This window comes from Cottoperca gobio, chromosome 5 (assembly GCF_900634415.1).
Source record: "Cottoperca gobio chromosome 5, fCotGob3.1, whole genome shotgun sequence".
NCBI lineage: Eukaryota > Metazoa > Chordata > Actinopteri > Perciformes > Bovichtidae > Cottoperca > Cottoperca gobio.
Window position 1 is genome coordinate 16,290,366 of NC_041359.1, and position 14,930 is coordinate 16,305,295.

At 39.2% G+C, this 14,930-nt stretch overlaps 1 protein-coding gene across 2 annotated transcripts in view; it reads left to right on the forward strand.

Moving 5' to 3' along the window:
- The window catches only part of bsnb (bassoon (presynaptic cytomatrix protein) b), a 67,892-nt gene that overhangs the window by 33,436 nt on the left and 19,526 nt on the right, over positions 1 to 14,930 (forward strand). For both annotated transcript variants that reach the window (XM_029431046.1, XM_029431047.1), the window contains exon 4: positions 13,631 to 14,425. In XM_029431046.1, the coding sequence (XP_029286906.1) occupies positions 13,631 to 14,425 (795 nt within the window). The remainder of the gene's footprint in view (positions 1 to 13,630; positions 14,426 to 14,930) is intronic.

Genomic DNA, 14,930 nt, shown 5'->3' on the forward strand with positions numbered 1-14,930 from the left:
GACCAGTAAAATCATATCATAAAAATCTATAAATAACGACAACTCCAAATGTTCCCCTTTGTTTTAGTACAAAAAAGTACAAGTACATTCTGAAAATATTCACATTTAATTAAATATATTTTTACAAAACATTATGAACAACCTGAAAATTCTTAAGAAAAATAAGTGCAAATTCAACAATATTATGCCTCAGTTTATCATTTACACATGTGTACAACATACACAACACAGTGTGTCTACAAAGGCACAACACATTTGGTCACAGGTATCTGGAACTGAACAATATAGTATTTTACTTTATGATCAAAACAACTCAAGCTATAGAAATCATTTTTAAATGTACATTCATTTCCACATCTGTAGTAATCCTGATCATCTGAACTGACACCACACCACACAAACTAAAGTGGGAACTATTAAGGAAGAAGGTTAAGTTATCCGCCGGCCTTGTAAATGTATAAAATGTATACATAAAGGTTGTGGCTCTTTGTACTGAAGCTGCTGACAATGTTCAATGTCTTAAAATATTTCCAAAGTAATTTTCACAGAAATATATTGTTCATGGTGCAAAAGTGTCTGAAGCAGCATTTGCAATAAGTGTAGTATGGCAGGCTATAGGTAACGTCTTCATCACTGAGGAGGCTGTCTAACTGACGGTGATTCAGACCTCTGGCTCGGATGAAATTAACAGTTCGGACAACCACTGCCATGACGTGATGCATTTTTAACGACTTGCAACACAATGCTTCCTGGTGCAAAATACAGTGAAATGTCCAAAAACCATGTCCTCCATTTGCAGCCTGTACATTCTCTCTGAATTTTGTCACAACACCTGCTTTTTCCCCGATCATTGATGGCGCGCCATCTGTAGCCACGCTAACAGCACGGGCCCAGTCCACTCCGACCCGGTCCAGCGCTCCAACGAGAGCATTGAAAATGTAATTTGCTGTTGTGGTGTCCGTCATAGCACCAACTCAAGGAACTCCTCGGTGACGGTCAAAGTCTCACGGTCAAGACCACGAATGAATATGGCCAGTTGAGCAACATCCGAAATGTCCGTGCTCACATCAATGGCAACCGAAAATGCAACAAATGACTTGACTTTGTGCTTCATCTGGCTGTTTAACTCTGCCGAAAGATCTGAAATCCTATCTGCCAGTGTTTCTCGTCAGGCTAATGTTGGCAAAAGCCTGTCGCTTCTCAGGGCACACGAGTCCTGCAGCCTTCAGCATGCATGTTTTCACAAACTCACCCTCACAGTCTGGCTTTGATGCTAATGCTATTTCGCTAGCAATAAGGTAGCTAGCTTTCACTGCTGCATCGCCAATATCTCGGCTACGGGTAAAAACAGACTGCTGTTTCTTCAGACCCGCTAACAATTCATTTATCTTCTCTTTTCTCAGTTGTCCTTGCAAGCTGTTGGATTTTTCGCCATGATGAGTCTCATAGTGGCGCCAAATATAATATTCTTTGTGCACTGAAACCTGCCGCGAACACACCGAGCACACAGCTTTCCCACTCTCTGTGAATAAATAGGAAACGGTCCATTTTTCTTGGAAAACTCTACACTCCACTTTGTGTCCACTTTTCTCCTTTTTTGACCAATACATTTTGGGTAATGACAGTGCCACAGAGTGTAATGTTGACAGAACCAGCCAGCTCCAGAAGTTCTTTACCGGCAGCTCCAGCATGAACAGTTTGCTTGCTTGACAGTCTTGTGTGCCACCCTCAGTGGACACACTTGAAATAACAGTTACTTTCATTGAAGAATTGCAGTTAATGTCTTCTCTGTAATCTGTACACTTTGCAAAATCATCCCGCGGGCCGGATTGGAACCTCGGGCCGTATGTTTGACACCCCTGCTTTATGCTGTTTTTAGCCCGAAATGGTGGAGAACAGTGAACAAGTCAGAAAATATGAGGTAGGTAGTGCAGGAAGGTGGAAATGAGACACATCAGTGACTTCTTATTATACTGACTGCATCGTTTAGACAGTTTGACCACAGAGAGAGATGCATTCACTAAACTAAGCTGAGCTGTGTGCAGCCGCTCTGGGTTCTTTTTAATATTGCAGAGGCATAAACACTGCAATTCATCTTGAATATTCACAGGGCAAATTAGCAGAGCTGGGCTAAAAAGTGTACCAAAAAAAAAACATCTAAGGATACACTCAACCATCCTTTGCCTTCAGAACAGCTTCAGCTGTCCTCTGAATGCTGTCCTGAAGTGTGTATGTTGGATTGTTCTTGTCCTCTAGGAAAGACTCCACTTCTTTGAGGGATCAAGGAGGTGGATCCACAGAATCTCCCTGAAAGATTCAGTTATATATAGACATCGTGGAGGCGATGGATCAGGTTTATTATATATATATATATATATATATAGATAGATAGATAGATAGATAGATAGATAGATAGATAGATAGATAGATAGATAGATAGATAGATAGATAGATAGATAGATAGATAGATAGACTTTTAGTACTTTTAGTAGCTGAGGGCCTCATACTGTATATGATTGTGATGTGGTAATAGCTTTATATTAAGAGACAACTCTTTTAAGGTGACATGTTTTACATACATAATGGTCATTTATTTCAGACTTTTGTAGTATTTCTACAATACTGTATTTCTGTTTAGATGTTTTAGTCAGCTGTCTGTAACCCATAGTTATTGCTGCCAGAACACTCTTGATAAAGAGATATTCAATCTCAAAGAGACTTTAAATTAAAGGTTGAATTAAGAAATGTCAATTCTACATTTTACCACATATGGTATGGTTCTTGTGGATTTTTCCTATTGAGATGGCTGCTGATAACTTTATTGACCCAGAACTGTAACAAACAATGTGCTTGACAAGTATCCTGTAGCTTCCTCTAAATGTAAACCTGCCAAGATGTAGAAAGCAGAAAATATCTTCTGCCAGTCTGTGTCTGTTCAAAAAGAAGATGTGTGGTTAGAAACGTGCTTTTGCTCTTGTAGGATCACTTGGATGTCTTGGTGCTTTTCACTGTTTCTTGTTCATGTATCGAGAGCCCCCTACTGAGGCAGGACAGTCTCACTGATGTGATCGTCGGTCCCTGTGTCCTGAACAAAAAAAGTGTACCTGTTGCCCCCGTTGAAACAAATAGAAACAGACAGAATAAATAAAAGAAAAAGAAAAAAGAGTATAAAACATGACCTGACCCTGTGCTACCCAGCCCCTTGAGGGACAGCACAGACACATACTTAATGGCAGATGACACACTGATGTCCTGCAGCAAGACACTATAAAAAGTAATTTCACATGTAGCCTGCCACTGGTCCGGATCTATTTCATGCAGTCCATGGTCCAGAGTCATATCTCAACAACTATTGGATGGATTGCCATGGAATTTTGTGCAGACATTTACGGTTCCCAGAAGATGGATCGTAATCACTTTGGTGATCCTTTAACTTTTCATCAGCCATCAGCTGAATATTACTTTCAATTTGTCCACTACTTTGGTTTAGCTAATGACATTCCCTTCAGCCTCAGCTGTACTTTGTGTTTAGTTCTAATTAGAAAATGTTGGCATGCTAACATGCTAAATGGGTCGCAACCCAGTTGCGAACATGGTAAACATTACTACAAATAAGCATGTTAGCATTGTAATTGTGAGCATGTTAGCATGCTGACGTTAGCATTTAGTTTAAAGCACTACTTTGACTAAGGATAGTGTTACACATCTTTTTATATATAAAATGTGCATTAAGGTAGATTAGAGCTGTCATTCGAAGGATGTGCAGAGGATTTTTTGCTGAGTTTAGTTGTAAAAGTATGTACATAAAGCATATTTAGCTTTTTAGTAAAACTTTTTTTTTTTTATTCCACAGCTCTGCATATAGAACCTGCTGTGGAGGTGCTTGCAACGCCTCCCACGCAGTTATCTGTCTTGCTTTCTACGTTAGGGACTACTGTAGATTTAAAATAGAATTATTATTAGGAATATTATTTTCAAATCCGAATAGCTATTGAAATAAAGATCTCAGTTTGATTGGCTGGTTTGTCTTCCTGCAGGTTGGGTCTATCGAACATGCCACTCCCACTGGAGAAGGAGTGTTTATTGAGGACAGTGTAGTGTGGAGATGCTCTATAAACCATATTGAGATGATCATCTACTATAATTTATATATATATATATATGTATTTATTCTGAATGCACTTTGTGGAACTGTATAATATAAGTGACTGTGACTGTAGTTGAGTCCTGCTTCCTCAGTGGATGATCCTTCATTTCCTCTCTAATCCACAGGCCCGACCACGTGTCCCCATTGAAGGAGTCCCAGGGGATTAGCCTATATACCTGCTGACTCTTACTGACCTGTCACAGCCGAGGCGTGGTGTGGCACAGCCTGGCACAATGCTGGGACATGTGCTCGCTCACGCTTCGCGCTGCGCACTTGGTAGTTTTAAACTACTGCTCATTGAGACTGAGCATAATAGAAATGGATACAGTGGTTTACAGGCCTCTGATAGGGCTTTAATAGAGTAACCTGCTCTGCTGATCTTTGACTCTTATTGTGAATGTTATGGCATTGTAACACGATTGAATACATTGAGTATAGTTATTTGTAGTAAATGTATCTTTTGATTGAATGTAGCCTTTGACTTCTACTGCTGCATTTTTGTTTGCATTTGTTTACGTCTGTACTTTACATGCAGTTTGTTTTAGGTCTTCTCTTGCTCCTGGTATTAAACGTGCGTGTGTGTGTGTGTGTGTGTGTGTGTGTGTGTGTGTGTGTGTGTGTACGTGTCCGGGCACCAAACTGTACGTGATATATTTCCTCACTCACCTTAAACTCACCCCATTCCCACCTGCTTGGCAGCATGCCCTTATGCACATGGTAGTTAATAATTCACACTGACCCTCTGCTCCCCTGACCTTCACTTGTTACAAATTAATTATGACCTCCTCTGTTGTACGCCTCATTAATCTCTGTTAGACAGAACTTGAAGGATTATTATGATGATTTCTGCCTTTGTTGTTACATAGTTGCTTTGTTGCAGTACTTACTTTGAAGGTTGATGTGGCTAGCACATTTGTTGTGACTGTCAAAAAAGTTTTTATAATCAGTTAATGACCAAAGCTGTTTTGATGGTAGAGACGTGAACGCTACTGTTTCAGATAACTCGTGTAAGAAGGAGGGTTGACATTTAGAAGTAAAACTTTGGGGGAGAGGATTACCATGATGCGTGACAAATGTTGTGGCATGAAAACAATTACTGAGTGGGAAGTCATATTCCTTTTCCTTCCTGGTAATGAGCACCTAAAATAATATATCTCGGTAAATTTCTTGACGGCGTTAATGACATTTCTTAATGACATTTCTGCACAGCTTGTGGTCTGTTCCCTGGCAGAGACACCATGCAGGGGACAGACTCTTGCTGCGAGTTGACTGACAGTAGGAGGTGGAATACTGAGGTTGTGTAAGCTACACACAGTATGTCTGCTTGCACATGTGTTTGTACACTGAGCTGATCAGCATATCAAAATATACCGATGTGTGTGTGTGTGTGTGTTTGTGTGTGTGTCAGAAGTAAAGTGGGGGGGTGTGACTGTCACTACCAGTAATGCAGAGAATAAGATGTTATTAAAAAGGTTGGTGTTAAATATGCAGCCCACTTTCAGTACAATATTTAGAAGGATGCTTGAATCTGACTCTGTGAGGGTTTGTTTTTCTCTTCTGCTCAGTTCGTGTTGTTGTGTGGGTGTGTATGCTCCCACGGGGCTCCATATATCTCTCTATCAAATGTTGTGCTCTCTGGCTCCCTCCATGGGTAGGAAGTATTTAAGCTCTCCATTCTATTCTTGCCTCACTGGCACTTTGGCTCTGTAGGTCTGATATCTGTGCACATTTCTGGTAAATGTTACTTTTGGGCACTTTGGCCTTTATTTCAGGGTTGCAACAAAACAAAAAAAAGAGTTTTGTGATTAATGAGCAGCATTGTGAGTTGAGCTGTTCAACAATGTGACCTTTTATTTTAGTCGTGTGGAGAAAAAGGGTGTGACGTGCAGTATAGTATTTATGATGATATGACAGAGTCCATTCTTACTGTAGTAGTTATCTCTCCATGAAGAAAGTGCTTTCCAGCATCCACCTCTTCTCATATAGACAAACTCCCACTGTCAAAATAGAGACCGCAAAGCTGCATTTCAGCTAGAAGGTGGAGTCACTGGTCCACTGGGAGTAGGAAAAATAAAGCAATCACTACTTATTTTTAGTATTATTTAAAAGGAATAAATGAGGACAAATTAGGTACATAATCTCAAACATTTAATTATCTGAAACATTACATTGTCCTAAATTATCATGCTGTCCACATTGGATTAACCAAGAGGCAATTCTAACGTGTTTTTGGAATAAATAAATAACACTTCATTCCTACAGTAAGTGACAGTATGCGTGCACAGACAAAGTTAGCAAATATCTGGTGAACACATTGGAGCATTTAGCAGCTAGAGAGCCACCAATTTTCCACAGGAGTTGTTGGAGAGCTAAAAGAAGAGGGACTTACATTCTCCAGATGGCCAAAAAAAAAGCAGACTCCAAATGAATAGAAATTTGCCGTATCAACTTTTATTTTTGCTGGCCCCACTTGGCCAGAAGAATAAAGCAGTTTTTTTTAGATTTAAGTTTGATGCTTTATTGGTGTCCAGGTTCAAATAATGCAATTATTTCAGGCTATGTTTATGGTTTTATAATTGTGATATTATGTGAGGAGTCTTGTACTTGTGTAATTGATTGATTAACATAGAAACTACAGAAAATAAACAATCATGGCAGATTGAAATCCTCCTTCGAGCCACACTCTGGAGGATCATCCTGTAGGGTTTGCAATTTATTATTTCCTTCCTCGTGAAAGTGTGCCGCAAGTAAGCAGACTCCTTTTTGTACTTACTTACTTTTGTACTCAACAGCTTTTATAGCCTGGAGTTTCTCTGCTCCTTTTGAGAGCTTATTCTTCTTGCCCCATTGCATTTGAGCATTTTTTGCCTTTATTGGATCATTCCAAATTGAGAGAGACGGTAAACATAGTTGGATTTTAAATCAGGATGGTACATTCGTTAATCAAATTAAGCCCCATCTGAGCACTTTTAATTTGTAATTCGTATACCTGCTCTTGGCTTTGCTTGTCATTAGGAGTTAGCAGTTTGGATAATTAATATATTACATAATTTAGTGAATTTATACCCATACACACACACACACACACACACACACACACGCACACACACACACACGCACGCGCGCGCGCACACACACACACACACACACACACACACACACACACACACACACACACACACACTTGGGTGATCATGGCTGTAATGTCTCAGCAAGCGTCTCTGAGAGTGGGATCAATCTATGAGAACAGGATCAATCTCTCTGACCTTTTCCTTGCGGTAACCTGCAGTGTTCAATCTCTCATTATTTTGACTGTGAAAGGGCATCTATTCCGGCTGTGATCTGATTGGATGGAGCATCACTACACTGCCGGCACTTCCACCTTTTGTCTTTTATGGCAGATTCAGTTTCACTCACTAACTGCACTCTCAACTACGCTCTTGGTACCTTCTCAAACACTTCAGCTGCACTACTTTACATTCAAGATCATTGTCTGGGTATGTGGTGTAATATTTATTGCAGGGATGTTTAACTGTGTAAAAAAAAAAAAAGTTGTTGGAACTTGCGCACCACAGTGCACCACCTAAGTTTCTAGATTTTGATTTATCTAGGGAATTATAGGGTGGCCCTGAGAGCTGAACGCACAGCAAGTGAAGTAAACAAATGCAAATAGACAAACCTGAACCAAAGAAAACATCTATGGGGGTATTAAAGTAGCAATATTATTTACAAATACGTGTGGAGAATTATGATCCCAATATACTGTATAAGTGTGTACTGACATTTAAAGGATTTACAAAGGCTTTCTCAGTTCATACTTACAGCTTCCTTTACACATTCACATTCACATATTCAGCATAATAAATAGCCAAATACAGAAACGTGCTGCAAATACTGACAAGACAACACAACAATATACAGAAAACACAAGCAAGAGAGGAAATGTTTTCTGGGGACACTAAAAACCAACAAACACACCCTGGCACACACATGTCTCCAAAATATACGACTCAAAAAGTGACATTCAACCAAAAGGATCTTTTAATCCAAAATGACCCGTCAACACTTGATTACACTTGATTAAGTTTACAAGACAAATTGGCACAAGAAAAGAGGAGACAGGACTATCAACAACAATCAGGGGTGGGGCAGACGATCACAGAAGCGGGAAAACAGGAAGTTAAGTAACCTGAAACCAGAGGGAAAAGAAAGTTTCAAAACAAAACAGGAAGTGCAAGACACCACTAGACAAGAGTGACTAACTTAACATAACGTAACCTGAGAGACATTAAACACTGAACATGAACTAAACTATAATATAAATACATGACATAACATTAAATAATCTGACGGGACATGACATGTCTGCAGTAATATCTTAATCATACAATCAGAATGTTTAAACTTAAATACACGTAAATGTTCAGCTCATTTTTCAACACCATGTATGGGTCAACTTCAGTGCATTTCAGTAGTTAGCTGTGTTTGCAGCCTTTTTTATGCTGTATATGTGTTCCCCAATAGGGAAAGATTAATTTGCATGTGTTTTGTAAAGGTGTGATGCATCTCGGGGACACCATAAAATTATTCAGACACAGAATCGATAAACAGGAGCTATAACTAGTAGATATAAGGACAAAAACATTAGAGAAGACTATAGCAGAGGCAATGTGAGTCAAACAGAGTTTAGCTTTCTTTTAACCATTATGTTAAAATCAAGCTCTTTCTCTCTCTCTCTCTCTCTCTCTGTCTCTCTCTCTCTGTCTCTTTCTCCTCTCTCTCTCTCTCTCTCTCTCTCTCTCTCTCTCTCTCTCTGTCTCTCTCTCTCTCTGTCTCTCTCTCTCTGTCTCTCTCTCTCTCTCTCTCTCTCTCTCTCTCTCTCTCTCTCTCTGTCTCTCTCTCTCTCTCTCTCTCTCTCTCTCTCTCTCTCTCTCTCTCTCTCTCTCTCTCTCTCTCTCTCTCAGAGACACAATAAAACACATTGCTGCTTTAGCATTTGAAAAAGAAAAGAAACATGACTCCTTTGTTGAAATGAATGGTTTATTTTCAAGTTCTAAAGTATGTTATGCATTTTGTAGTAATTTCTCGAGTCATGGGAAAATGTAGTCTATACTGCCACAGCCTCTACTGGTGACAGTAGAGGCTGTTAGAAGGATCCAGTGTTAGAAAATCATGTGTTCTGTCAAAATGTCATCACACTGGATGCTGAAAGCCACATTTGTTGTTGACTCGTTGCATGTTTCAGTGGATAAGAGCAGACACCTCAGGCTTCAGATGTAATTGATAGATTACAGTCAGTGTGTAGTCTTATCAGCCACATCCGAGTTACAGTTCACAGCCATGCTTAAAAACACTATCCACTGAGCACAAGTTAACCTTTTGCCATTTAATGAGGTTACCAGATTACTAAGATGATCTCAGGAACAAACTGAGCTTGCTGCTGCCACACTCACATGTACAGTAGACCCACCCACGCACGCACAACGAATTCCTCAAAAAAACAAAAGTGAGAAGAAAAACTAAACAAAAACTGTGTTTCAAAACTAATTTATTTCTGCTTAAAGAAAAACGTTCCTTATCAGTCTCTGTTGTAGATTTAGTTGTAGTTTAATCTCTGTGTATTGAGCTGTAAATGCTGTTCTTCAGAGGGAAGTTAAAAAGTAGAAGGGGATTGCCACAGTGAATTGGTTGCTCTGTGTTCAGGGTGCATTAACGGCCTCTGAGTCTTTTATATGGACCTGATTTTCTCCACACAGTGTGGGCAGAAGTGGGAAGCACAGCCCACATGGCTCACTGCTGTACAAGCTAAAGCACTCTACATGAATAATTTGCTACTCCTAGTTCTGCTTTGGCCTTGCTCCTCTTTCCCTTTTAACCACGCAGTGTTGTTATGCAGCTTTATGAACAAGCTAAAATAAAAATAGTTAAAGCGGATTTGATGACGTTTTGAGGACGTTGGAAGTGAGACTTTAGAGGCTGGGAGTTTCTATGACCATGTGATCATGCATGTGTGCACAACGTACACACACACATAGCATGTCCTCACCGTCTATATAGTCGCATCGCTTCGGTGGTTTCTGTCGGTCCCATTGTGCGCTAGCTGTCCACAAACACACAGACGCTTGACATTTCTACACAAAAAAAATTGAAATTAATATGTGAAAGAACCGGCACAGATGGCTTGTTCTGAGAGTACTGCACCTGTTTATATATAGCTTCTCAGTACAGCACTTGAGAGAGATGAAAACAAAGCAAGTCTGTCTGTTTGGCATGCCAATGGCTCAATCCACGCTTCGTGGTCTCAGTTGAGACAACAGATTCCTGTAGGATTTGAGAACATTGAGAAAGGTTTCATCTTGAACAGAAAAATAGCATGAGTAAAAATAGCATGTTGCACATAGATTTTAAAAGTGGCCACCATATCTAGCCACTTTGTCAAACTAAGTGGGTGAAGTTAAAAGTAGTATAGTTCTCATACTCCCTGGTTTTTCACTCCTTGGAAGGTTTTTTTTAAACTGGCCAAGCATTTGCCAGGCTCTTATTTGAGTCCCTTTTATGATGAAAAATGTTCTAATGTAACTGCCCACACTATTCCTTAGTTAGCTGCAACGATATCATTACTGAACTGCATATTTTCACAGTATTCATGATTCAAATGGCATCATTTCTAAACGAGGCAGTTACATAATTTAACACTCATGTTGCATAAGGGCTCTAATTGAGTTATTATCAACAGAAGAACAGTTGAAGTCTACCGGTACCAGAGCTGAATTAATCACAATTTTCACATTAACCCAGAGAGGTCGTGTCCCACCACAGTGAGCAGCTGGTTTGTGTGTACCCTCTATCTGCAAGCTACCTGTCCAGCACCACACAGCAGCTGGCAAATACATCTTTATCTATCAATCTACAGATCCAAGATCAGCAACAATTAGTCAGTTAATCAATTAGTTGATTGGCAGAAAATTAATTTGCAACTCTTTTGATAATCAATTAATCCATGTCTTATTTTCTGGTAGTTTTTTGGGTTTTGGACTGTTGGTTGGAAAAAATAAGACATTTGTAGACTTGAACTTTAGGAAATTGCGATGGACAGTTTTTTAATGTTTTCACTAAACAAAATGATTTGGTGATTTATTTATTATGAAAATAATCGATAGTTGCGGCCCATATATTTTACTCACGAGTTACAGGAGACCTTTGGCATTTTTCAGGCGACATTTGAAGTTGATCTAAAGAAAAGTAATCTGCAACAATGTTGATAACGAATTATCGCTGAAGCATTTATTGTAATCACAGATTGTCACAATTGAATGTGAATATTTGCTCTTTTCTTAGAGTTCTTTGACTGTAAACTGGATATCTTTGGGCTTTGTCGATCAGACAAAACAAGACATCAGAAGACATAACCTTGGACTCTGGGAACTTGTGATGGACATTTGTCACAGTTATAGACAAAACAATTAATTTATTAAACGAGAAAATCATTAGTAGATTAATCGTTCAGTCATAGCCCCATTTTAAATATACATAGGCGTATATGCACTGTGTAAACACTATCTGCATGCTATCTGCAGAGGCCTCATATAAATATACATTGACTTTTGATTGATAGGCATCTATTGATTCAATCAATACAGTATTCAGAAATACCATCACAAATAGTAATAATATTCCATTTTTCGTAGCCATCATCTTCACCACCACCTTCTTTCTGCCTGTGATGATCATCATCATTTGTCCACCAACACTTTCTACTTCTTCCTGTTTATTCAATCCTCCTCCTCCTCCTCCTCCTCCTCCTCCTCCTCCTTCATCCTCTCCTGTTAAATTTTAGCTATAGCTTTGTCTCCTACCACCCACATCAGCGAGTGGTGAAACATTATTCGTACATTATTTTGCTTTCACAAATCAGTTTTACTGGACAAATAGTAGAAGTGGCCTGTGATGGTCTGTGTCCACCCTTCATCGTGGCCAGTGAGCCAAACAGAGGACACACAATGAGCCCTGAGAAGAAGAAAAAAATCAATCTCTTACTCACATAGAGTCTGATCTATTTCTATACACAGATTAAGTATGAATTCAAAAAGAAAACAGACACCTACACCCAGACTTTACCACTGGAGATGCTCAGTCAAACACAGGTCTCTGGAGTCTCTGGGGTCTCTAGATTTAGATCCCCATAAGGTTGTTAGGATCTTCCTTGCTGACTAAATGATTGTCACTCTCTTTTTGTCTCGCTTGTAATGTGAGGTTTTCTCAGTTATTTACATAATTCAGATTCAAATTCAAATCTCTTCTTAAAGATCCCCACCATGTCAGACATGTGCCAGAAGTGACAGAATCCCAATAGTTGCAATGTGAGCAAAATGTAAGAGAATTAAACAAAAACGTTTTTTATTTGCAATCTTCTCTGGCATGTTGACTGTGGACTACAGTAAAGATGTCTACTGATACAGGCATTGAACACCTGCATTGTTTTTGCATTAGCTGTTTATGGGCATGTTGAATTCCATCTTCTCTATTAAGCTTTTGAAGTATGACATCAATGAAAGTAATGATTTATTGAGCAGATAGCAACTGGCAATAGAGGTGTTTATGAGGTTATTTGTTTTGTTGTGTGAGTCTGTGTCATTAGAGCGCTCCCTCTTCAGACCTCGGGCACACATGATTATCATAGGGCTGTGTTACAAACATGGTGCTGCCACAGCTTTCATAATCTGTAATGTAACTATTTCTTTCCATCGAGCATTTTCATCGATCTGCTGCATTAACCTACAATTGAATCTCTTTATGTTTAGGTCCTGTCTTTGATACCTTTAAGGTCTCTTACAAACAGCCTTGAAGAAAACATGTTGCTGTTTTACATAATCCATGACTCTGACATTGCTGGTATGAAGTGTATATCTCTCTTCTTTCACAATTTCCCTTGTGTTACATTTATACGTGTTATAAAATGTAAAATAAAATGTCTAATGACAGTTGCACTCCTCCTATCTAATAACAGATGTGTTAATTTGTATTCACAAAGCACTTTTCCTCTGTGTACCCTGTTTGAGAGTGCTTAATGTTGTCAAATGATTAAGTCTTCACCAAGAGATGAAAGGCCTTGTTTGGACAGGCTTTCAAATAGTTGAAAGCTACCAGTTGTTCAGACTCGCTATACTGAGTCCTTGGCACTCCATGATCATTTAAAAAGCAAAGAAAATCTGATTTTCTGATTATATATTTCTCTACCCATCAATCATCATAAATAATAATCAAATAATATATTGACACAGTGTCAATATCAAATTAAACACCAATGTTGAACATACTTGTGTATGTAGTCAGTAGAGGTGTACCGAGATATCATTATCTGTATCTGTTCAACCAACAAAATAATCTGTCTCTGTATTTGGATAGAAGACCACAAGTGGGTGGGGTTTATACAGGAAGTCACATACAATTTCAACGTTTTTTCTCTTTGATCTTGTTTTTCAGAAAAAAGAATGGCTGTGCTTGAACTGCCAGACGCAGAGGGCTCTGTCAGGAAGCTTGGGAGATATTCCAGCTCCTGTTGCACAGCCCGTGGGATCCCCCCGGTCACCTGCTACAGCCAATCAACAACCACCTCAGCAGAAAGGGCCAAATCAACTTTTAGGGCCTAGGCCCACAGGTCCTCAACAACAACAGAAACCACTTGGTCCCCAAGTAAGTGGCCCTATCTCTCCTGTAAAACATGCTGGGCCTGCCCCTCATACCAAGGTGCCCAGCCAAGCTTCCCCTCAAACCAAGGGTTCTGCCCAACCTAAGGGTTCAACTCAGTCACCTTCCCAAATTAAGTGTCCAACACAACCCTCAGCTCAGAGTAAGGGACCTCAAAATAAAGGTCCTAATCAATCACATGTTCAAAGTAAGGGCCCTGTTCAGTCTGCTAACCAAACAAAGGGCCAGAGCCAGGCCAAAGGGTCGACTCAGATAAAGGGATCTGCTCAGCCCTCTGGTCAGACTAAGGGCCCTTCTCATCCTCCTGGTGCCAAGGCCACCCCTGGTAAAACCACACCCAACCATGCCAAGGGCTCTCCCATCCAATCAAAAACAGTACCTACTCAGTCTAAACCCACAGGTAACAACCAGGCCCGCAAACAGATGCAGGGCCAGGAGAAGACTAAAGTCACATCTAAATCTCTGAAAGAAGACGTCAAGACATCACCAAAGAAGGCATTGTCAGAGACTGTCACTTCACCAAAAGACATGAAGATAGCTGACGATACACAGAAGTCAAGACACCATGAAGTGAGCTACCTGCAACTTCTTCGTCTTCACTTGTTACTCTTAATTCACCTTTTATTTATTTTTTGCTCCATTCAAATAATTGTAACCATTTCTCAGGATCATAATCCTATTCATCAAACCATCCATTTAATTTAATTCATTCCACATCATGTTATCATATCATCATTTCTATCTAGTTTTTTATTTCTTCTTCATAATCATAATTTTTGTTTTCTATTTTTCTATTGCTCTTTTCTTTATTCATAATCATCATTTCCATCATTCCACCATCATCATTCAATCTAAAGTTAGTTAGTAGTACTATTATCACTAATAATAATAATTTAATTTAATTTAATAATTTAATTTACATTTGTGTCATCATATCACACTCTTTGGTGAAAAGAGTTAATAAAAGTTATATAAAAGAGTAATTTCCTATCAATATAACTTTTTTCATCATATCATCATCATCATCATCATCATCATCCTCATGCGCATGCTCATCATCATCATCATCATCATC